The sequence below is a fragment of the Microtus oregoni genome, unplaced genomic scaffold (assembly GCF_018167655.1).
Source record: "Microtus oregoni isolate MIOR12 unplaced genomic scaffold, Mior012 000009F_ref0000495, whole genome shotgun sequence".
NCBI classification, from domain to species: domain Eukaryota; kingdom Metazoa; phylum Chordata; class Mammalia; order Rodentia; family Cricetidae; genus Microtus; species Microtus oregoni.
The window spans coordinates 26,841,217-26,862,165 of NW_024543068.1; the positions used below are offsets into that span (position 1 = coordinate 26,841,217).

General features: G+C 40.8%; 1 protein-coding gene across 1 annotated transcript in view; it reads left to right on the top strand.

Moving 5' to 3' along the window:
• The window catches only part of Map4k5 (mitogen-activated protein kinase kinase kinase kinase 5), a 90,323-nt gene that overhangs the window by 4,135 nt on the left and 65,239 nt on the right, over positions 1–20,949 (top strand). Inside the window, exon 2 of the mRNA XM_041657928.1 lies at positions 14,734–14,791. Within this exon, the coding sequence (XP_041513862.1) occupies positions 14,734–14,791 (58 nt within the window). The remainder of the gene's footprint in view (positions 1–14,733; positions 14,792–20,949) is intronic.

Genomic DNA, 20,949 nt, shown 5'->3' on the forward strand with positions numbered 1-20,949 from the left:
GGATTCATTGAATGAATCTTTAAGTTTTACATTAGTTATTTTCAATTTTTAAGTTTCTTTTGCCATTATAAATGACATAATTTGTGTAGAAATCTTTGTCATATGGCCTTACCATTTCTGTGGATTCTTCTGGAAGGAAGCTAGATGTGTTAGATCTGCAGTAATGAATCCCTCTTTTCTTCAAGGCCTCCCCCAAGTCAACAGGCTCTTAGAATGGCTTTAGGCATTTTGAAACTACGCTTGGATCCCATTGTAAACAATCAGCTTAGTCCATCCTAGTGATAGAGCTGCCGACTCTGTGCCAGGGTCTGCAGATGCAGGGCCTGGGGAGGAGAAAGTACACTGTCAAAAGAAGTGTGTAATTTAGTCAGGAAAAGAGACATGCAATCATCATAATTTGGTAAGTGCCATAATAGATATGGAAGAAATACTCAACTCTGTCTTTTATAGGGATGGGGCAGGGTGGTCAGCCGGGGAAGAGTAACAAAAGAAGGATCAGTAACTGGAGTTTTTGGGTTGTTTTTTGTTGTTGTTGTTGTTGTTATTGTGTTTTCTGTTATTAGATTGACAAGGTAGGACAAGAGATTAGAGATTGTGGGACTAGTATATGCAAGCATCTAGGAACCAAGGGAGGCAGGAGCCTTGATGAGGCTTAATGGCTATGCATTTTCTTCCCAGGTCCCTTGCAACAAGCCTAGAAGGGCTGGTAATGGAGGGTGGGAAAAGACAAGATGGCAGATCTTTTCTGTTGACGTGAAGGAATTTGTATTTTTCTGTAGTCTGAAGAAGTATTTTAGGACTTTTTTTGGTATCCGGGTAGATAACAGAGTGGCGGAATGCGGAGAATAACAGCATGGGAGTTGATGTGACTTTGGATACTGGTGTAGGAGATCAAAAAGTGGTGAATTTGAGTTCAGATTTATATGATTTTTTTTTTTAAATACACATCATCTGTAAGAGAAAGAGAAGGTAATTGATGCTATTTATGTGTTTTTGTTTGCTTGGTTTTGCTTTTGTTTGTCTTGGGTGGCAGTTTTTATACTATTAACAGGAAATACAGATCTTGTGGGATCTGAATTTTGTGTCTGGCGACAGTCAGACATTGTGTAAGGAAATGTGTCGCTTAGAAGGAAGTGTGGTTCCAGTCCAGGGAGCTCTGAACTGGGGATACAGGTTTAGGAGTCACCTTAGTGCATGGGGTGGTTCATGTCATGTGTACTGAGGTCACCCAGGAAGGTTTTAAGAGAGCCAAGGAGACTGTAGTTCTAGAAAGGGGGCAGAAGAAAACAGTGCACTGATGGTGTCAGAAGGAACAGGGGGCCCAGGAGCTTCTTTCCCTAGGAGCCTTGAGACCTGCCCTCAGCCCTTCCTGCTCTTGGCCTCTCCTGCTCTCGGCCTCCCCTGCTTCCATCTGCTCTGATCGTAATCAGATTGTAAACATGGTGGTCTTTCAACAATAATATTAATAATAATACATTTCAAGAATAATGATAGTTATTATTATTATTATTATTATTAAAACTACATGGAAACAGTGACCTTCCATGTACCACTGTATCAGCTAGCCTAGCATGGTGCCAACACACCGAATCTGATCAATAAAGAGATTTTTCTTTTCTTGTTTTTGTTTTTGTTTTTTTCGTTTCCTCTGTGCCACCCTGGCTGTCCTGGAACTCGCTCTATAAACCAGGCAGGCTTTGAGCGCAAAGGTCTCCCTGCCTCTGCTTCCCTAGTGTTGGGACTAAAGGTGAGCATTGCCACTGCCCAACTTAATAAATAGATCTTGAAGAAGAGAGCAATGTAGTCACCATGGAAAGTCACAGGTTTGTTAAAAATGGAGGTATGGCGCTCTTAAGATGGCTCAGCACTAAGGGCTTCTGCTGCCAAACCTGACAACTTGAGTTTGACCCCGGGACCCACATGGCAGACTGCTGGAGCCAGCAACTCCAGTGAGTGCCAGCCCATTGCCCCGTGAGGTGGTTAGAGTGAGTGAGGCCATTGATTGACAGTGATGGAGGACGGGGTACAAGGTGAAGGGGATGTTTACATTGTAGGCTAGTCAGGAGCCTGCGGATGCTTCTCTGTTCTGTTGAGTCCCCTGAACCTGGTTCCACAGCGAAGTTGTGAGCTCAGGGACCGGCACTAGAACTAAGACAAAAACTGCCATCTTATGACCTTTGAGGGAAGAACTACAAATTATGTAATTAATATACATAGTTAGTGTAATTAAATAAAGTTCACCAGTTGCAGGGCCAAATCTTGTATTGCCCTTTGAAGCCTGATTTTGTAGGCAGTGACATGTCACTGTCTTCTTCGTCCTGCTCTGGGCATTCATAACCCTTACACCTTAATAAAGTCTTGTCAGGATACCTAATGGCCTCAGACCTGAAGTAGAGAGAATGGCTTTGGTAGGGATGTGATTAATGTGTGTTCTCTCGAGAGAACTCTGGTTTCCTCGTTGGAGTTAGAGAGTGAGCAACTTGGAAGTAGGGCTCACAGTAAGAGATGAAGGAATTTGCTTCCAAAAAAATCTCATCTTAAATTACATATTAGTTAAGCAGCAATACTTTATTGAAAGCTTCTAAAATAGAGGTTATATTACATAGTCTGTTACTATGAAAATAAAATGTTTTGTTTGATGAAGTGCTATAACTGTTTACTATTTTATAAGTCATCTGGTTAAGATCTTACTTAGTATTTATTTTTGTTATGGTTCTGAAATAAGTATGTTTTAAAACTGTCTGAAAAGAAAGCATGGTTCTGATGACGGGTGTGAGTCTCTGAACCATAGCCGGGAGCAAATTATTTCGAAACATCTTTGTACTTGCCGAGAAATGTGAAGGTTGGGAAAGAATCTTTCAGGGTGGCAAAGTTAGATGTGCGATGGGATGGCCAGCAGCGTGGGGGCGCAGACGTCACCACAGCCTTGCACAGACCTGCTAGTCCACTTCCTTTTCAACACAAGTTAAGCATTTTCGCTTTGATCGTTTCCATTGGTTTTGATGAAGATACATATGATGGAACGCAGGTTAACTGATTTTGTTTTTCAGTTTCGCTTTCAAAAATTAAAAGTTTCACTTCTAAACTTTAAATTGTGGTTTTGGACCAAGAACACAGGAAAAGAGAGATGGAGCCTGGTAAAAGTGATACTTGTGTTTTCAGGGGTTCCTTAGCGATTTGAGGACTTCCTCAACACCAGGTAAACCAGAGCAAGTGCTTTATCTTGGCACCTTCACCTGGGATCATTTTTAGTGTTTTGCAGGTTAGAGTACTTTGAGAAAACTTTTGCTTCCTGGTTTTGCAAAGTACTAGTTAAGTTAGAAAAAGTTCATGACCTTTGAAAAGGGCAAAAATGTATGGCTAATGTAACTCTATTTCTCTTGAATATTATTATCTCCCTGGGAGATTTTCAGAAGATGTCTGATGGCCGGGTCTATTCTCATAGGTGTTTGAGCTCATGAATCATAGTAGCCCCCACCTTCCAACATTTTATAAAAATAAAATCGGATTAAAATGACTAAGAGTGACTAATGTTTGCATAACCCTCCAGTGTCTTATTTGTTTCGCACAGTAATCCTATGAAGAAGGTGGAGCAGACGTATTTTCATCCCCGTTTTACTCAAAAAGAAACCTGTTTCTGCCCTGTTGGTAGATTGCACACTATTAGAACTTGAGTCTAGGTTTCCTACCAGTTCCTGCTTTTTTTCTTTCTCCCAGGTTTCCTGGAAACTGCATCTTTTAATTCATTAGTTAGCATTTAAATATACAGTCCTTCACACACTGCCTGGTATGTGATAAGCTCTACACAGACTGTGGTGAGGCTTGGCAGGCTCCCTCCCCCGCTGAGAGGTGGAGGGGTTTATGGACTAATGTTTGATTATGCATGTAAACACCAGTTTGCAAAAGCACTTCCTCCTGGTTTTTCTGTGGTCATCTCTCACCCTCATGCTTCCCAGGCTCAGCCCAGGCTCAATGCTTCTTTACTTTTACTAAGGAGATTGCTGCTATCCACCAAACAATACCAACAACACCGACAGGAAGCCCTCCCCTCTTTTGTGGTTGTTGGACCCCTTCCTGCCTTGCCTTCTTTTGCCCTTTGTTTTGGGAATTTGGATTTGTGATTACTGTTACTCATGTTATTGGGTCCTATAGACTAGGTTGTAAATGAAGTTATAAATTAAACAAAATGCTAAGCGTTTTAGACAAAATTCTGATTTTGCAGCAAAGGGTACTTGTTTGTCACTAAGGAAAATAGGACTGCCTGAGCAGACTTGTGGGGGAGCTTGAGAACCAGAGTGCTGTCCCTCCAACCCCACTTGGCTGCCCCACCTTCCTCCCACACCTTTATCCTTCTTGTCATTAAAGTCAACTCAGTGTGTGTGATTTTTTTTTTTAACATTTAAGACAGATTTTTCATTATAGCTTGGTTGAGTTCAAACTCTCAGCCCTCCTCCACTTAGGGTTGTGGGATCACAGTGTGTGTTAACACACCCTACATGGATTAATACATTGTTAAACAAGCAACTTGTACTGGATGACAGCACTTTCTAGCTTATGGTAGAGCGGTTGGGGCCACTGTGGGTGCTTCTGCAGAGGTGCAGGCTCACGGGTGGGATCCAAGTCTACGTGGGTTCCCTTTTTTTCTTGCCCGTGGGTAGGTTGCTTTCTCTTTACTATCTTTCAAAAATAAAAAAGTGAAGTAACAGGGGTTCATTTTAGAAAACTGAAAAAGGAAACAATGTAAATTTCCTTGTGTTCTCTTTACCAGTAGGTAGACATTGTTACAAATCATCCCATACTTCAGATATTCCTAGTAATATTCCTAGTGGACATGTCTGTGGGGCATTTTCTTAATTGCTAATTGATGTAGAATGGCCTAGCCACTGTGTGATCCCACCCCCAGACATACTGGGATGTGTCAGAAATCTAGCCAGGAGGCTAAGAAACAAGCAGTAAGCCTTGCTCCTCCGTAGTGTCTCCCTCAGTTCCTGCCCAGACCTCTTCAGCGATGGACTGTGACCTGGAACTCTAAACCAAATGATTCCTTTCCTCCACAAATTGATTTTGGTCAGAATGTTCATTCACAGCTACAGAAAGCAAACTAGAACAATAAACATAAATAAACGATAACCTAGACATTACATGTAATCATTAAAATATGAGTTATGTAGACATATTTGGAATGTTTCTTAAATAGTGTGCCAAACTTTTAATTTCAGTAAATACACATTTAATTTCTTATATTTTTTATTTATTGGATTGCACTTTTTTTTTTTTTTCATGCTTGCGTGTATGTTAGGGTATCCTGCTGATGTCCAGGTTAGTCCCAAACTCCCAGTCCTCCTGTCAGAGTCTCTTACGGACAGCACCACCATGCCCTGCTAGTTTTTTCCCCTTTAAAAACTTGTGTTTTTATTTATACATGTGTATGAGTGCCTGTATGCACATGTGTGTACTATGTACGTGACTGACACCAGAAAAAGCCAGAAGAGAAAGTCGAATCTCCTGAATTCGACTGATTACAGGGTTACAGACAGATGTGAGCTGTCATTTGGGCGCTGGGAACCCAATCTGGGTCCTCTGCCAGATCACAGAGTACACTTAAGCCCCAGCCATGTCTCTGGTCCCCCTGCTAGTTTTGAATCCATTACATAGTTCTGTGTTAGAAACAGAGCTCTGGTCAGTACCCGTGAACCAATTCTTTTCATGCATCCTTCATTATTTCTTTAAGCATATTTTTAGAATCAAATTTTCCAAGGTGTTTTAAAGTTTTAGTAAATTTTGACCATTGTCTCTAGAAAAGTTGGGTCCGTCAGCAGGTACTGAAAGTCCCTATCTTTCCTACTTTGCAAGTTAAGCCCTTTTTAGCTAGCAAGATCCTGGTCGGACAAAAGCACTTGCTATAGTCTTGACTACCTGAGTTCAGTCCCAGCACCCATGTGTTTGAAGGGGATGGTCAGCTTCATAAATTGTCCACTGGATCATACGTGTGCATGTAAGCACAGTAAGTAAGTAAATAATTTTAAAGTTAAGGCTTTTCTTTCTCTCCTTTGACTTTATGACCTCCAGACAATAGTTCAACTTAGATGATTCTCTGAGACAACTTGTCTTTCAGTAACACCTGTCTGTATTAGGAGAGTCAGTCTTTTCAGAAACAAATGAGTGTCCTAGCAGACTTCAGAGAAGGCTTTAGTTGCCTAGAGATAAAAGTCATGTCTTCCATGATGGCACCAGATAGGGTCCCAGCACTGACAGGAGAAATAGACACAAGCTCCCATACCTAACCCAAAAGCCCTCTCCAGTTGACCACACAAGCTCCCATACCTAACCCAGAAGCCCTCTCCAGTTGACCACACAAGCTCCCATACCTAACCCAGAAGCCCTCTCCAGTTGACCACACAAGCTCCCATACCTAACCCAGAAGCCCTCTCCAGTTGACCACACAAGCTCCCATACCTAACCCAGAAGCCCTCTCCAGTTGACCACACAAGCTCCCATACCTAACCCAGAAGCCCTCTCCAGTTGACCACAGCTTTCTTTTCTCCAGTGGAGTTTCAGTCTCACTGGGTCTACACCAGTCTTAAGGCCAGGCCCCATGCCCAGCAATGATGGCCAACACAAAACAAACTCATGGTGTGTGTTTGTGTGTATGTATTTGGTTTCATAATGCTTTGTTTTTATTTTTTATGCCCTATGGGTCTTCTTTAAATATATATATATATTATGGTTCCCAGTTTTGTGTTTTTAGAGTTGGAGGAAGGGCAACCATAATCAGAATATGTTGTATGAAAAAATCCATTTTCAATTGAAAAAAAATCATGTGCTCAGATTTTGGCTATTGAATTTGAATTTGTCTAATTGTGGGAGGAACCTGCAAGTTCAGACTTCTCCCATGACAGGCGTCTCTGCCCAGATTTGTACAACTATGTGGAAGTAGGCACATCAGAATCTAAGGAGCTTGGTTGATGTAGTGAAAGAATCTCTGAAGTGGTCGGATTGGGGGACGGGGAGCAAATACGTGTGAAAGGCTGGATGATAGTGCAAGTCCAAGGCCAGCTGAGGCTACACGGTGAGTTCCAAGCCTGCTCAGGCTACAGAGTGAGACCTTGGCTCAAAATAAATAAATAAATATAGTGTAATTTTGGCTTGGAATAGGGCCTAGCATGCACAAGCCCTGGGTTCGTTCCTCAGCACTGTGTGCAGGGGACTTGGGAGTGCATCTTGTCATCCCGGCCATTGAGAGGTCCGGTGGAGCTCAGTGTTGAAATCAGCAGGAGCTCAGTGTTGAAATCAGCTGGAGCTCAGTGTTGAAATCAGCAGGAGCGGTGGCAAAGGGGCAGAGAGGAGACTGCCAGGGGCTATTTATTGAGCTGCAGGAGAAAAGGCCGATTGGCTAGAAGTTATTGGATAACAGCTACAGGAAAACAGGGTAATACAATCAGTCCCCAGCTGCAGAGCATGCTAACCTGTCAATGTCTCCTCCCATGGGCTGGGGTCAGTTCGTGGCAGACATGCTGACTTCTTGGAACTGCCCATCTTGTCTCCTGTCCTTGAGCTGTTGCATGGAAAACTCTGCCCACCGTAGGCCTGTAACAGTCCCCTTCCCCACCACCCAGGAAGTCTTTTCTGGGTTTCGTTTTGGATTTATTTCCTCCCTCCTTGGAAACTTTCTCTCCAGTCTACTGTACCGAAAACACTCCTGTGCTTTGAAACGTTCAGGATTTAACATACTGTGGTGTATTGGCCATCTTTGCCTGTGTGTCCCCTACCAGTAAAACTTCCAAAGACAGCACAGGTTTTTATTACATCACTAGTACTGGTAACAGTGCCTGGTATTTAGTAAGTGCTCTGTAGTATTGAGATATGAGTGATTTTGTTAAAAAATAATATCCTTAAAGAAGTGGGCATAGAGCTTTAAAGCCCGAGTCATAATTGGTCACTTCTGTGCATGAACCAGCTACCATTCCCTTCTTAAACCTTGTAGATGCTGTGCTGCTATTTTTGTAGTACAATTCCAGTTCTTAAATCTGAGGTCTATGATTCTGACCCTAACAAACACTAGACACTAGAGGTAGCTTACTGAATATTGAGATCCCTGTTTTTTAATTATTAAAAAATGTTTGGAGAAAGAGGGCATATGTAAGATCAAAGCCTCAAGTTGGTTTCCTGAAGTTTCTAACCCTAAAAATATTCAAGAAGAAAGTTAGATTGGAGTAGGATGAGGTATCTCATGTGAAGAACAGTAAAGTCTGTTTAGTAGGAATCTATCTTTTTTTCCATTTAATGCTGTCAGTACTAGCTGGTAAGCCTTAACTAAGGTGTGTAACTATACTAATTACATCGAACTGGGTTCCTGGGTGCTTGCCTGCTTATTATACCAATAACTCACTAAAAGAGAAATTAGTAACACACTGAGATTTCTTGGTAGAGGTGCTGTGGGATTTTAGTTCCTTTTGTAAGCAGTGCAAGATGTTCAAATTCTGTGTGTTAGTTTAAGAAGTACCCTGGGCAATAATTTGTTGGAGGGGAATGTTGGACTTTAGAATTCAGTCTTCTTAAAATCCAACACCCCTTTGAATTATATTGTGAAATTACATGGCTAAGTTTCTGAAAGATCTCTTGGTTTGAATCGAATCTAAAGTCTCTGTGTGTGTGCATGTGCGCCCTCCCTCCCTCCCTCCCTCCCTGAAAGTCTCTTTGCCTTTCATTGTAAAAGAGCCTGGTACTGCTTTCTGTTTTAAAAATTCAGCTGGAAAATTACAGAGTGTGAACATTTGCCCATCAGTTCTTCTGTGGAGAGGACAGAAGTCTGTCTTCAAGTGCACACGGACATTCCAGTGTTCCTCACAGCGGGAGTTGTAGTGTGTGGCTCTTTACCTTTACTTCTGGAACTACATCTGTTCGGGCTTCTACACAGTGCAGCGAATTTTAGAATCTGCCTTTCTCTGGTTCTGTGGTTGTCTTCAAATTTTCCAAAGCCTTGTTTCTTTCTGAGAAAATACCCATGAGTCCTTGGGCCTTGCTTTTTCATCAGGTCCAAAGGAAACTCCACTTCCCCAAACCCCAAAAGATAGTCCATGTATCCAGAAGTGAGCTCAGCCTGGACTATAGGAGGATTTCTGGCAGTTAGATAAAAGCTAGCATTCCTCAAGAACTTTGAAAACTAGTTTCCATCCACCAAAACTAAGTTTCCCTAACTTCTAGAAGAAGGGACCCAGCTCCCTGTGGCACCTGTCAGTATATCAAAATCCATGCAGACATCCTAGCCCTTCTCACCTCCTCCCATATGCTAAACTCCCTTCAGCTTGTGGATTTCCTCCCCCAGCTACTCGTTCTCCTTAGAACCCTGCTAACTTCACTATGGGTGGTTCTCTCTCTCTCTCTCTCTCTCTCTCTGTCTGTCTGTCTCTCTCTCTGTCTGTCTCTCTCTCTCTCTCTCTCTCTCTCTGTCTCTTGCTCTCTCTTGCTCCCACCCCTGCTCCTGCCTCTCTCATTATGTTTTCTCTATTCTCTATCCCCTGCTCTTCTCCTCTCAACATACAGCCCTGGCCATGTTCAGTCTACTTCTTTCTCTGTCTGCTCTGGTCTCTTCTAGACGCCTCTGGCTGTTCTCCCTCTCTCATATCTACAATGAAAGTCTCCTCCTTATCCGTACCACAGAGCAGTCATGTTGTCAGTTTATACAATTCCAATCTTAAAAAATTGACTTTAAAATGTGTCTGAGCAAATATATTCCTTAAAAAATATTTTTAAATGTTTTATTAGAATTTTTTTATATTTTTTTATTAAAAATTTCTGCCTCCTCCCCTCCTCCCTTTTCCCTCCCCCACTCCCTACTCTCCCTTCCCCTCCCCCTCCCTCTCCAGTCCGAAGAGCAGTCAGGGTTCCCTGCCCTGAGGGAAGTCCAATTTTTGTACAGTTTTATATTTGCAAAATCGATCAGACACTACATAGATTTGTATTTATCTATTCCTAACCTATATACAACTTCACCCTTCATTATCATCTTGCATTAGTGTGGTAGTTTCTCACAATTGCTATGTTTCTATATCCCTTAGTTTATATAAAGGTTTACTCTTAGAATTGTGCCTCTAGTGTAACATCTTCACTCTCAGCACCTTGACTCCCCAAGAATCCTCTGCACGTCACCCATATAGTTCTTGTCCTAACTACCTGATAACAGTTTTTACTTTGGCTTTTGTTGTGGTGGTTTGGTTAGTTTTGGTATGGAGATTGTGGTTGTAGTTGTTTTTTTTTTTTTTTTTTTTTACCATTTATGAAGCTTTGCCTTTTCATATCACATAGGTGGGATTATATGTATAGCTTATATTTATAGCTTCTTCGGATGGCTTCTTTAGCTTACCATCTGTGTTCATGGCTTATTGGTGCATATCTTTTTAATACCAATGGATGTACCTGTTATCCATTTTTCTGTTGAGTGACATCATGAATGTCGCTTGTCTGATTTCATTATGGATTGACTGCTGTAAACATTTTGTACGCAGAAGTCAGTCCAGTTGATTGAGTCCATGCCTAGAAGCAGAGATTGCTAGGTCTTATGCTGAGACTGTTTTGCTTTGTAAGAAACACATTTCAGTGTCCATGTCTGTGCATACACACTCTTAAAAACCAACCTGACCCAGGCTGCAGAGATGCTCAGCCCTTAGCGGGCTGCGGAGGTGTGCAACACTTAGGAGCATTGACTGTTCTTCAGGAGGACCTGTTTGAGTCCCAGAATCCTTCTTCTGACTTCTCTGACCACCAGGCATGTGACTGATGCACAGACAGACATGTAGGAAAAACACCCATACAAAGATAATAAAAATAAACCTTGAAAAAAGTCAACCTACTCAAAAGCCTGGAAGCCTGCTCTCTGAACTGTCAGCAGTAGTCACCTAGGAGGCTGAGATGGGACGACTCAGATTATTAATTTTTTTGCAGCAAAATTTCATTCCATAATAATTTTATAGCCTTTCTTCCCAAATTTCTTTTTAATTTGTGGAAATAAAAATAATGAATCACCATAAGCAAAAACAAAGTGATTCAGTATATTCAGTGTCATAGTGTGTCCTAGTCAGGAGACGGAGTATTTCATTCTGCGTATTCACACACTGGTCGAGCACCTACCAAGTGCCAGTCCTCCAGGGGCTCATGGCCTGGGGACTACACACTTCCCACCGTCAGATACCAGCACTACTGGACCGTTAGCCACGGTCTCATGTGCTCAGCCTTGTTTCTTACCTAAGTACACCAGCCTGAATGTTACTTTGTGGTTCTATGTGTTACTGTCTGGTGTTCTCTATCTCGCCTCTATTCTTCAGCCCTTCTTCCCAGCAAGGAAACTTAACTCGTCCGTAGATGTTTTCTGTTTTCTATAGAATTCGAGTGAAAAGTTTAAAAGTTTCTCTTAGAGAAAGAATGCAGGTCAGGAAATGTGCTGGCATGCAAGGGCTGGTTTGCCACAGGAGGATCAGAGAAGAATTTAGTCTAAACTTGATTTTATTTCATCCTGCAAGGTAATTTTACACATGTTAAAAGGTATGTGTTTGTGTGTGTGTGTGTGTGTGTGTGTGTGTGTGTGTGTTTGCAGATTATTTAAAAGACTATTTTCTGTGGATTAAGTTCAGCTTTTAAGATTTTTTTTTTTTTTTTTTTTTTTTTTGGTTTTTCGAGACAGGGTTTCTCTGTGGTTTTGGAGCCTGTCCTGGAACTAGCTCTTGTAGACCAGGCCGGTCTCGAACTCACAGAGATCCGCCTGCCTCTGCCTCTCGAGTGCTGGGATTAAAGGCGTGCGCCACCACCGCCCGGCAAGCTTTTAAGATTTTTTAAGAGATTTTAGCGCATAATAATCAAATTCTGTGACATTAAAAAATCACTATAAGGGCCTGGAATGTACTTGTCTAGCATGCTCCTATTCCCACTAGACTTACATGAATGAATGAATAAATGAATGAATGAATAAAATCCTCATAGGAACTATTAATTCAGTGTGAAAGATGATTATATTAGTGGGTTCTTTTTTTTCAGTAAAAGTCACCAGTGTTGAGTATTGTACAGTTAAATACTTTATCCAGTGCCTGTTATACTTTAAAGAGGAGAAGAGAGCACTTGCTCTGGAGAGAAGCCCTGTCCCCTGCCATGGTGCGCAGTTTGTTGGTGAATCTGACCTTTACCTTCGTCAGCTTGGCCTTGGACAGTCATTTGATTTTACTGAGCTGACTTTTTATGATTAAATTAATTGAATTAAATAATGTGAAGCACTCCACAAACCATAAAGTAATGCAGGTGTAATTGCCATCATCGTGTGGACTCTGTCTTCTAAAACAGATTTTATAATCCACTGAATCAGACGCTCGGGAGGCCAGTGAACCACTCTGTAACCTCTTACCATGTGTTCTGTACCCAGCTCTCGCTGCATGAGGACAGACTTGGGTCATTGGAACCAGTCGTCCTGGAACCCAGGAGAGCTCCAAGCCCTGATGTTAATGGATAGTTCTTTCCTTCAAGGACAGAATGCGGCAGTGGGAATGTTGTGAGAGTCTCTGCTGCTGTTTTCTAACTGTGTTCCTGGTTTGAGGAGGGTGGCTACAGACAGGGCAATAAATGGGGAAATGTTCTCATCACCTCAGGAGGACCTTCGACGTTGAAGATAATAATTGTCTTCCCTTCTGTTTGTCTGTCTTTCCCATCTTTCCACCATATAGTCTCAGCCTCTGGCTCATTCTGAAGGCGTCTCTGCTAGCATTCTCCTCCCTGCATCTTTGTTCTTTGAGTCCCTTTTCTTTTTCTTATTTCTCTGATGATATGATTTGTCCGATTCAGCTTCTTTTATTGTTTAGTACTTATTTTTATACCAAAAGTTGACATTTAAATCTAATATAATAGGTAAAAGTGTTATCAGTAATTCATTTTCACATACAGAATGCAACTGGTCACAGTGAAAATGAGGTCTGATATTAATGATAAGAATATAATGTTCTTATGCTGTTTTAACAGTTTATATAAACAGCTTTGACAGGAAATTCTGTTCTCTTAGAAACCATTTAGAAGAAATAATTTAGTCCAAAGATGTTTAGAATCAATAAAGACATATAACATCTATGATATAGTAGGAACTGAAAATGGACTATTACATGAACTATTTTAGAATAGCAACCTATGTATAGCAGGTAGAAAGTATATTTTTAAAGCAATAAAAGTTTGTATGTACACTAGGTCTTGGTAGAATGCATATATCATCCAAAGTGATGAGTATAAGTTCCATTTTTCACATCAGCATGTATGTTAGATACCACATGACGCATAAGAACAAAGTATGTTTTATGGCTCTGTTTCTCAGATTCTTTCCTCTTTCAATCCTGTGTCGAACAGTTCTTAGAGCAGTGTGGGAGCGTAGACATTTTAAGCCACATTTCTTTTGCGCTAAGAATTCCATGCCTAAGTGACTTTATTGATAACCCGATGCATGCTAAAATATTTGCAAGGATCTTCACTGTAGCACTATTTGTAGTTTGTCCACGATCATTATAAAATTGTGATTTTTCTACTATGGATTTGTGTGAAGGAAATAATCATCAAAGCTATGGGAAGACATAGTTATGATATATATTTACTCCTTTTGTTAAAATCCTCGATGGACAACAGTAGTGAGTTGGTAAACTATGATCCTGTTGGCGGAAATTAGGCAGCACTGTGAGTGTTGTAGAAAACTCGCGAGATCATCATCTTCTATCACACGTGTGCACATACAGTCACATGCTTGTATACGTGGGGAGGAGGAAGCACGGGAAAGCTTGCTTTTCTCTGGGTACTTAGACATGAATCGTTTAGATTTATTTTTCGTTTAGTGGCTCATGGTTATGATTATAGCATAAAATAAATATGAAGGTTCTGTTTTTGTGGTTTTGGCTGTATGGAAATTTCATTTGCTTATTCATTCATTGTAAAATTTATCACTCTGTACTGCCAGCTTGGTCTCAGATCCTGAGTTCAAGTGATCATTTCTGCCTCCGTAGTGAGGCTACAGCTTGTGGCACGGTGCCCAGCTTATTTGTTCATTGTGTATGCCAGCACATGATAATCGTGCATACTTATGAGGGCAGGACTGACAGATGGGTACGCTGCATGTGCACAGTTAGGGTGAGCCTACCTGTCACTTGAAACGTTTGTCATTTCTTTGTGGAAACAAAATCTATTTAATGTACACACATAATTATCTGTAGTCACTGTATTGTGCAATAGAACACTGGAATTATTTCCCCCATTTAGCTCTAGTTTTTTTCTGAGAAATAATACTAAGAAAATAACTCACATATACAGAAAAATATTATAGGAAATATACTAAACAGTAGCTGTTTTGAGAAGTGGAACTAAAGTAACTTTTAAAAAGACTTTTGTGTCTTATTTATTTATTTATTGTTTTTTTTTTTTCAAGACAGGGTTTCTCTGTGTAGCTTTGGAGCCTGTCCTGAGTGGCACTAGCTCTTGCAGACCAGGCTGGCCTCGAACTCATGGAGATCCACCCACCTTTGCCTCCTGAGTTCTGGGATTAAAGGCGTGTGCCACCACCGCCCGGCTTTTTATATTTTTCTTTAATGAGAAAATGAGTATATCCATTTTACTGGAAAAAGATTTGGGGTTTTATTTTGTTAAAAGCATGGTTGATAAGCAATTTTTAAGGATAGTATCTTGTAATATTTATACACCTAACGAACTTGAATTTTTCATTTTTAGGCCAGAAATGTACATACAGGAGAATTAGCTGCAGTGAAAATCATCAAGTTGGAGCCTGGTAGGTATTGGTATTTATATAAGTGTGTGTGTGTGTGTGTGTGTGTGTGTGTGTGTGTGTGTATACATGCATACATAGTGTGTGGGTGTATATACATACATGCATACATTGTGTGTGTGTGTGTGTGTGTGTGTGTGTGTGTGTGTGTGTGTGAGCCCTGCCTGTTGTGGGTATCTATTAGATTACTTCATATATTTTTGAGTAGTTTTTTATATAGTTATAAGACTTACATGCATATTCTTTATTTCTTTTTTTTTCATCTTCCTAAAATAAATCTTTATGTGTTCTTCTAGGTCAATAGAATGTCTCCAATATAATCATATTAAATTGCATCAAAGATAGTCAAAGTCACTTTTAATGTGATACTTTTGTTGTTAAAGGGAATTTGAGATGGGTGTGTTAAAAAATTATAAGCTTCATTGACTCACAGTGACAAAATAATTTTCTTTTGCCATTATAGTGAACATTTTAACTTCAACTTTAGCTGTTAAATGTAATTAGAAGTCACAGAGGCAGCCCTAATTAAACTCTGGGGGGTACTAAATAAAACCCAAACTAGTCAATAGTAGAAGAGATTACAGGCAGGGGACAGGAGTGGTTGTGGTGGGAGAGAAATAGAAGGCGGACGGAGAATGACCAGACTACGTAGTATACAGGTCTGAAATTGTGAAAGAACAAAACTTACTAATAAATATGAGTTCAGCTCTCGTTTTAATCATCATCCGTATTACTGGAGTAGATAGATGATACTTTCCAATAGCCTGCTTTGCAACAGTTTAAAATCAGATTTTCAGATAAGCATGATACCTTGTCCTCTGGCAGAAATTGTTGTGATATTTCAGACTTCTCTTACTATTCCATGTGATAAGTATAGAACTGATCTCCAAAATGTCACTGACTAAGTAGATGGGACCGTGAGCAGACCTGACTGGAGGAGCCCATTGTGTGCAAGGGCTGGGGACAGCTAAGTTCTGGGCTGGGCTCTAAGAGGAAGCACAGATGTTTACCCCTTTGCTGCCCACAGAGAGCACACGGGGCTGAGTTCTGCATTGGCTGGCTTGTGCATGGCTTACTTTTCATGATAATTGACATTAATAGTATATCTTTAAAATCTGCAAGCCTCACTTATCAGTAAACTATGTTTTGTGAATAGTGTAGAAAATCAATTTAATAAAAAGAAAAAAAATCAAAGCTGTGGAGATGCCTCACTAGATCAGTTACTGGCCTTGCAAACATAAGAACCAGTGTTTGGATCCCTAGCACCCTCAAATGCTGGGTGGGAGTGGAGGCCTTACTGTGATCCCAGCACTATCGAGCCAGAGCAAGGATCCTGGAGCAAGCTGGCTAGGTAGACTAGGTGAATCAATCAATGAGCTCAAATCAATAAAGTTCATATAAGTATATAAAGTGACAAGCCATCAAAAAATATCTATATCATGTGTAGTGGTGTTTAGCTTAGTGGTTAAATGTGGGATCATAAATTAGAACTATGAAAGACTGGAATTCTCACTTCCTTGTTTTGTAAAAGTCCTTGGTTTCATATTAGAGGTCACTTATAGACTAATGTTTAAACTCTCCCTCATTCAGAAAATACTGACGACGTAATCTTAGAATTGCCCCATTTTGTTTGGATGTGTGTATGTGCATGTGCACTAGAGCATGTGCACATGTGTGAGTGTGTGTGTGTGTGTGTGTGTGTGTGTGTAGTTTGGCCTGTATTCTTCACCGCTGTATACAGCAAAGCTCTCCGTGGAGCTTCCGGTGGTTCTCCTGTCTCCACTACTACCTCACTGTAGCACCAGGATTATAGACACATGTAACCACATCTGTACGGGTTCTCAGGCTTGTGCAGCAAACACTTTACTGTAAAGCATCCCTACTACTATGTGTGTACTACAGTCCTATAGCACCTGTACTACGTCTACTTCGGTCCTATACCTGTAGCTCACTGCCTGTACTACGGGATTGGACAGGAGCCGACTGGATGGGCAAGGGCCTGGAGATTGACACAGACAGAGACCCAAGTCATCCTTGAAACAAGAATGCCCCCTTTGTTGTGTTCCAGGGCAGCTTATATAGGGATCCTTAACTGATAGCCACGCCCCAGCCAAACTGACCAGAAACCACTCCCCTGCCATCAGGAACTCCTGAGGGTCTTGTGCTCAGAGCAGCTGCAAGCATTGGAAAACAAGTTGTTTACTCCAGCAGGCAAGGGGGTCACAGGAAATTGAGGGTCTGGGGGTCCACAGTCCCCAACACTTTATCTAGTGAGCCAGTCAGTGTTTCACCCACTTTTATATCGAGTAGATTACCTGTCACCTCTGCCTGCACCGTCCGGTGATTTGTCTCTGTTACTGGTTGTTAGATGTCATCTGCACGCTGAGCTAACGGCTCTCCACATCTGGAAGCTTTGTGCTTACCTTTGCAGTCCCTCAATTTTCTCTCTTTTCAGTCTTCCCTTTCTTTGTTCTCTTCTTTCCCATTTTTAGCCCTTTCTGTCAAATAATTATATTTTTTAAAAAATATGAATTGAAATTTCTAATAGTTGTCTCCTTCCAAAGTTAAATATCTAGCCCATCAGAACACTTCTGTTCTAAACAGTAGGCGAGCTCCAGGTGTGTGTTCGTTTTTCAAACTGCTGAACAGTTTCCCCAGCCATTCCTGCAAAAGCGTTCTTTATGGACAGATTTGAAGTATGTTAGTTGGGTTTATGTCATAATACATTGGTTTCTGTTTCCTAGTTCAGGTTCAGTAACATCCTGGTTTTGAGCAAAATAACTTTTTATTATCTATTAAAATCCTCTTTTATTTTTCAAATGGTTGCTTTTTGTTTATTTATTTTACAGTAACATTAAGTCTTTTTGTTTGTTATGTTCTGGAGACAGGAGTCTCCCTATTTGCCTCAGCTTTCCGAGTAGTTACACCTACGGCTGTCTTCCACTTATTGTGCCTGACCGCAGAGGAACTTAAATCTACAGTCTTGTCTCTGGCCGCCCTAGGGAACTGACGTCATTCCTGCTAGTTCTCACATCTTCAAAGTTATTTTTACATGTGCACGTGTTACTGATACTGATGAATCTGGCTCCAGGCTTCCAGATTTTAGGATGGTGTGTTCTTTATTGCATATTAAGCTTTAGGGGCGGACAGAGAGTTAGCTGACCTGTGTGTGGTGCTTCTGCCCACCTCACCTTTGACTTTATTTGCTTAATGTATTTTTGTTTTGTCAGTTAGCTCATAAAAGTCATGATTACATCTTCATTTCTAAGCAACTGTTTGTTGGTTTCTTAGTTCATGGGAGATCCATTTAGAGTGTGGAGTATAGACAAGAGCAACAGGGCAAGGGCCTGAACTTGTGTCTGACGGGGGAGGTAGAGCATGGGAACTAATGTATGATGCGGCGTTTGCTCATATTGGTCAGTGGCTTCTGCTTTTCCTGTGGCTCCTGAGCTCTGTCCTCAGGCGTGCACTCCGTGCTCTGCTCACCCTCCCTCATGTTAGCCTTGGTGAGCTATGATAGTGCTAACCCCCTTTACATGTTTGACTTAAGTCTCTGTCCCACTGAGTCAGCCTAACATATCTAGGCCTGGCATTTTGTGCTTTTGTGCAGGAGGCTGTTGTTTGAGACAGGGTTTCTCTGTAGTCCTGGCTGTCCAGGAACTCTCTGTAGACCAGCTAGCCTCGAACTCAGAGATCCGTCTGCCTCTGCCTCCCGAGTGCTGGGATTAAAGGTGTGCACCTCCACTGCCAAGCTCTATTTTGTATGTTAATATGTCTTAGTCATTGCAGTTTTATTGTCTGTTTGTGTTTTGTTTTGTTGGCATTTACTTGGAAAAGTTATAACTTGTTGATTTTGTAACCTAATCAGAATTTTTCCCCTTGTAATACATAGAAGTCCATGAACATATTATTATTTAGAGAATGTTAGATTTTGCTTCTAGTATATGACTTTTTGTGTTTATTTTCTTGTTTTGTTCCTAATCTTTCCTGTAAGTTTGTTTTTTAGTGGCTAGGAATTTCTTTTCTTTTTGCTGCTTGTAATTTGGAAGAAACATTATCTATCAGAAGATGGTTTATGGAGCTTTGGAATAACAGACTTGAATCCAAACCAGTGTGAAGTATTTTGAGACTAACAGATGTTTTTTAGATTAAAGTAAATTCAATAATCTGCCCTTTTCTCCCATTTTTATATCATATCCCCTTTCTTCTGTAGAAAGATTGACTATGACCAATAGCAATTTGTAACCAACCCCCATTAAGTGAAAACAAACATTCATAAACATTATTTGGGGAATTCGAGCATAGTTCTCTAGACTACTACTTGCTGATTAGTGGGCGCTGGTGATCTTTGAGGGACCCTGCGAAAATTTAGAATTATGATCAAGAGCAGCCGTGAAGCTGTTCTGGATGTAGAACTCAGAAGAAACAGAAACAGAGGTGCTAGGAAACATTGGACCATCTGGGCTAGCTGTTCCCATCAAAGACTTTTCAGGGCATTTTCCTCAGTTAAACCATATTAACCTGGAAGGAATCCACAGTTTCTTGTTTCCTGTGGAAACAAAAGCAAAACCTCTCTTTCCCAAAGTAACATTTTAAAAATATATAGGTTGCTTTAATTTAGTAGCTTTTAAAATTATAAAAGTCTCTCAGTACTTAACTCATTAACAGTCAAAAAATCCAAAGAAAACATAATACACATAATACAGATTCTTTGTATATTTTCCGTCTTTACGTGGCTATTGTATATTTTTTATTATTTTATTTCCTTTTTAAGAATTTTATTATTTTTAAATCTTTTTTTAGTCTATTACTGTTTCTACCCTTCTCTTTCTTTCTTAAGCCAGGTGGTGGTGGCGCATGCCTTTAATCCCAGCACTAGGGAGGCAGTGGCAGGCAGATCTCTTGTGAGTTTGAAACCAGCCTGGTCTACAAGGGCTAGTTCCAGGACAGGCTCCAAAGCTTCAGAGAAACCCTGTCTTGAAAAAAACAAAACAACAACAAAAACCGACAACAACAAAAAAAACCCACAACAACAAAAAAAACCCACAGTAGAACCTGTTTAGAGACCTTTTTATCTGAATCTGTTCCTATTGTATATCTGTATTGTTTTTTAATCATATGAGACAGATCTTAAAACTGCTGTATTAGCTGTCTGTGCTGCTCAACTTAGTGAATGGCGCTAGTGCCTAGTAGTTGGCTCATCCTCCTCAGTTCTAGTCCCATGGTGGGGATACCAGCGAGAGTCACGCTCACTGCCCCAACACTGGGAAGCCAGTACTAACCAACCCCATTCAAGTGCTCCATAGCAGAACCTCCTTAAGGAGCCATCTGTGCTGCCAGCACTGAGCAAGGAAGCCATCTTAAAGGAGCTGTTCATGTGCTCACCACCAGGAAACATGCCAGGAAAATGCAGCTACCAAGAAGCATGCTTAAATCCTTTCCTGTGTGTCTAAAATCCTTTTGTAAGCTCTGTCAAGTTTTATGTGGAAATTTCAACCCCATGTTGGATGCCATATGTAAATGGAGGCGGAGCTTTTATATCCTGACCACAGGGTCCCAAGTAATCACACAATTTGGCCTACTGCTCAGGCTTATTACAAACTAGCTCTTACATTTAAATTAGCCCATGTCTGTTAATCTATGTATTGCCATGTGGCTGTGGTTTTTACTGGGTTCTCATGTCTCCACTCTGCCCCTCCTCATCTGTGTCCTCAGTTTGATTGTTCTGCCTAACCCTATCCTGCATAGCTATTGATCAAACAGCTTTTTTTTTAATTAACCAGTGGGAGCAATGCATAATCACAATGTATAGAAACATATAATTACTATATTAAAGTTAAACCTTCCTTTCTAATTAGGCACAAAGGGGGAAATTCTGCGGAATAATACATTAAAGATTTATCACTGAAATTGGTTTAATAAAGTACTGATTGGCAGTAACCAGGATGGAAATATAGGCAGGGCAACCAAACTAAGGATGATGATAGGAAGGAGAAGGGTGGATGCAGAGAGACCAAGATAGGCATGCAGTACTAAGAAAAGGTACCAAGCCACATGGCAAAGCATACATAGAAATATGGGTTAATTTAAGTGTAAGAGTTAGCTAGTAACAAGCCTGAGCTATTCGCCAAGCTTTTATAAATAATAATAAGCCACTGTGT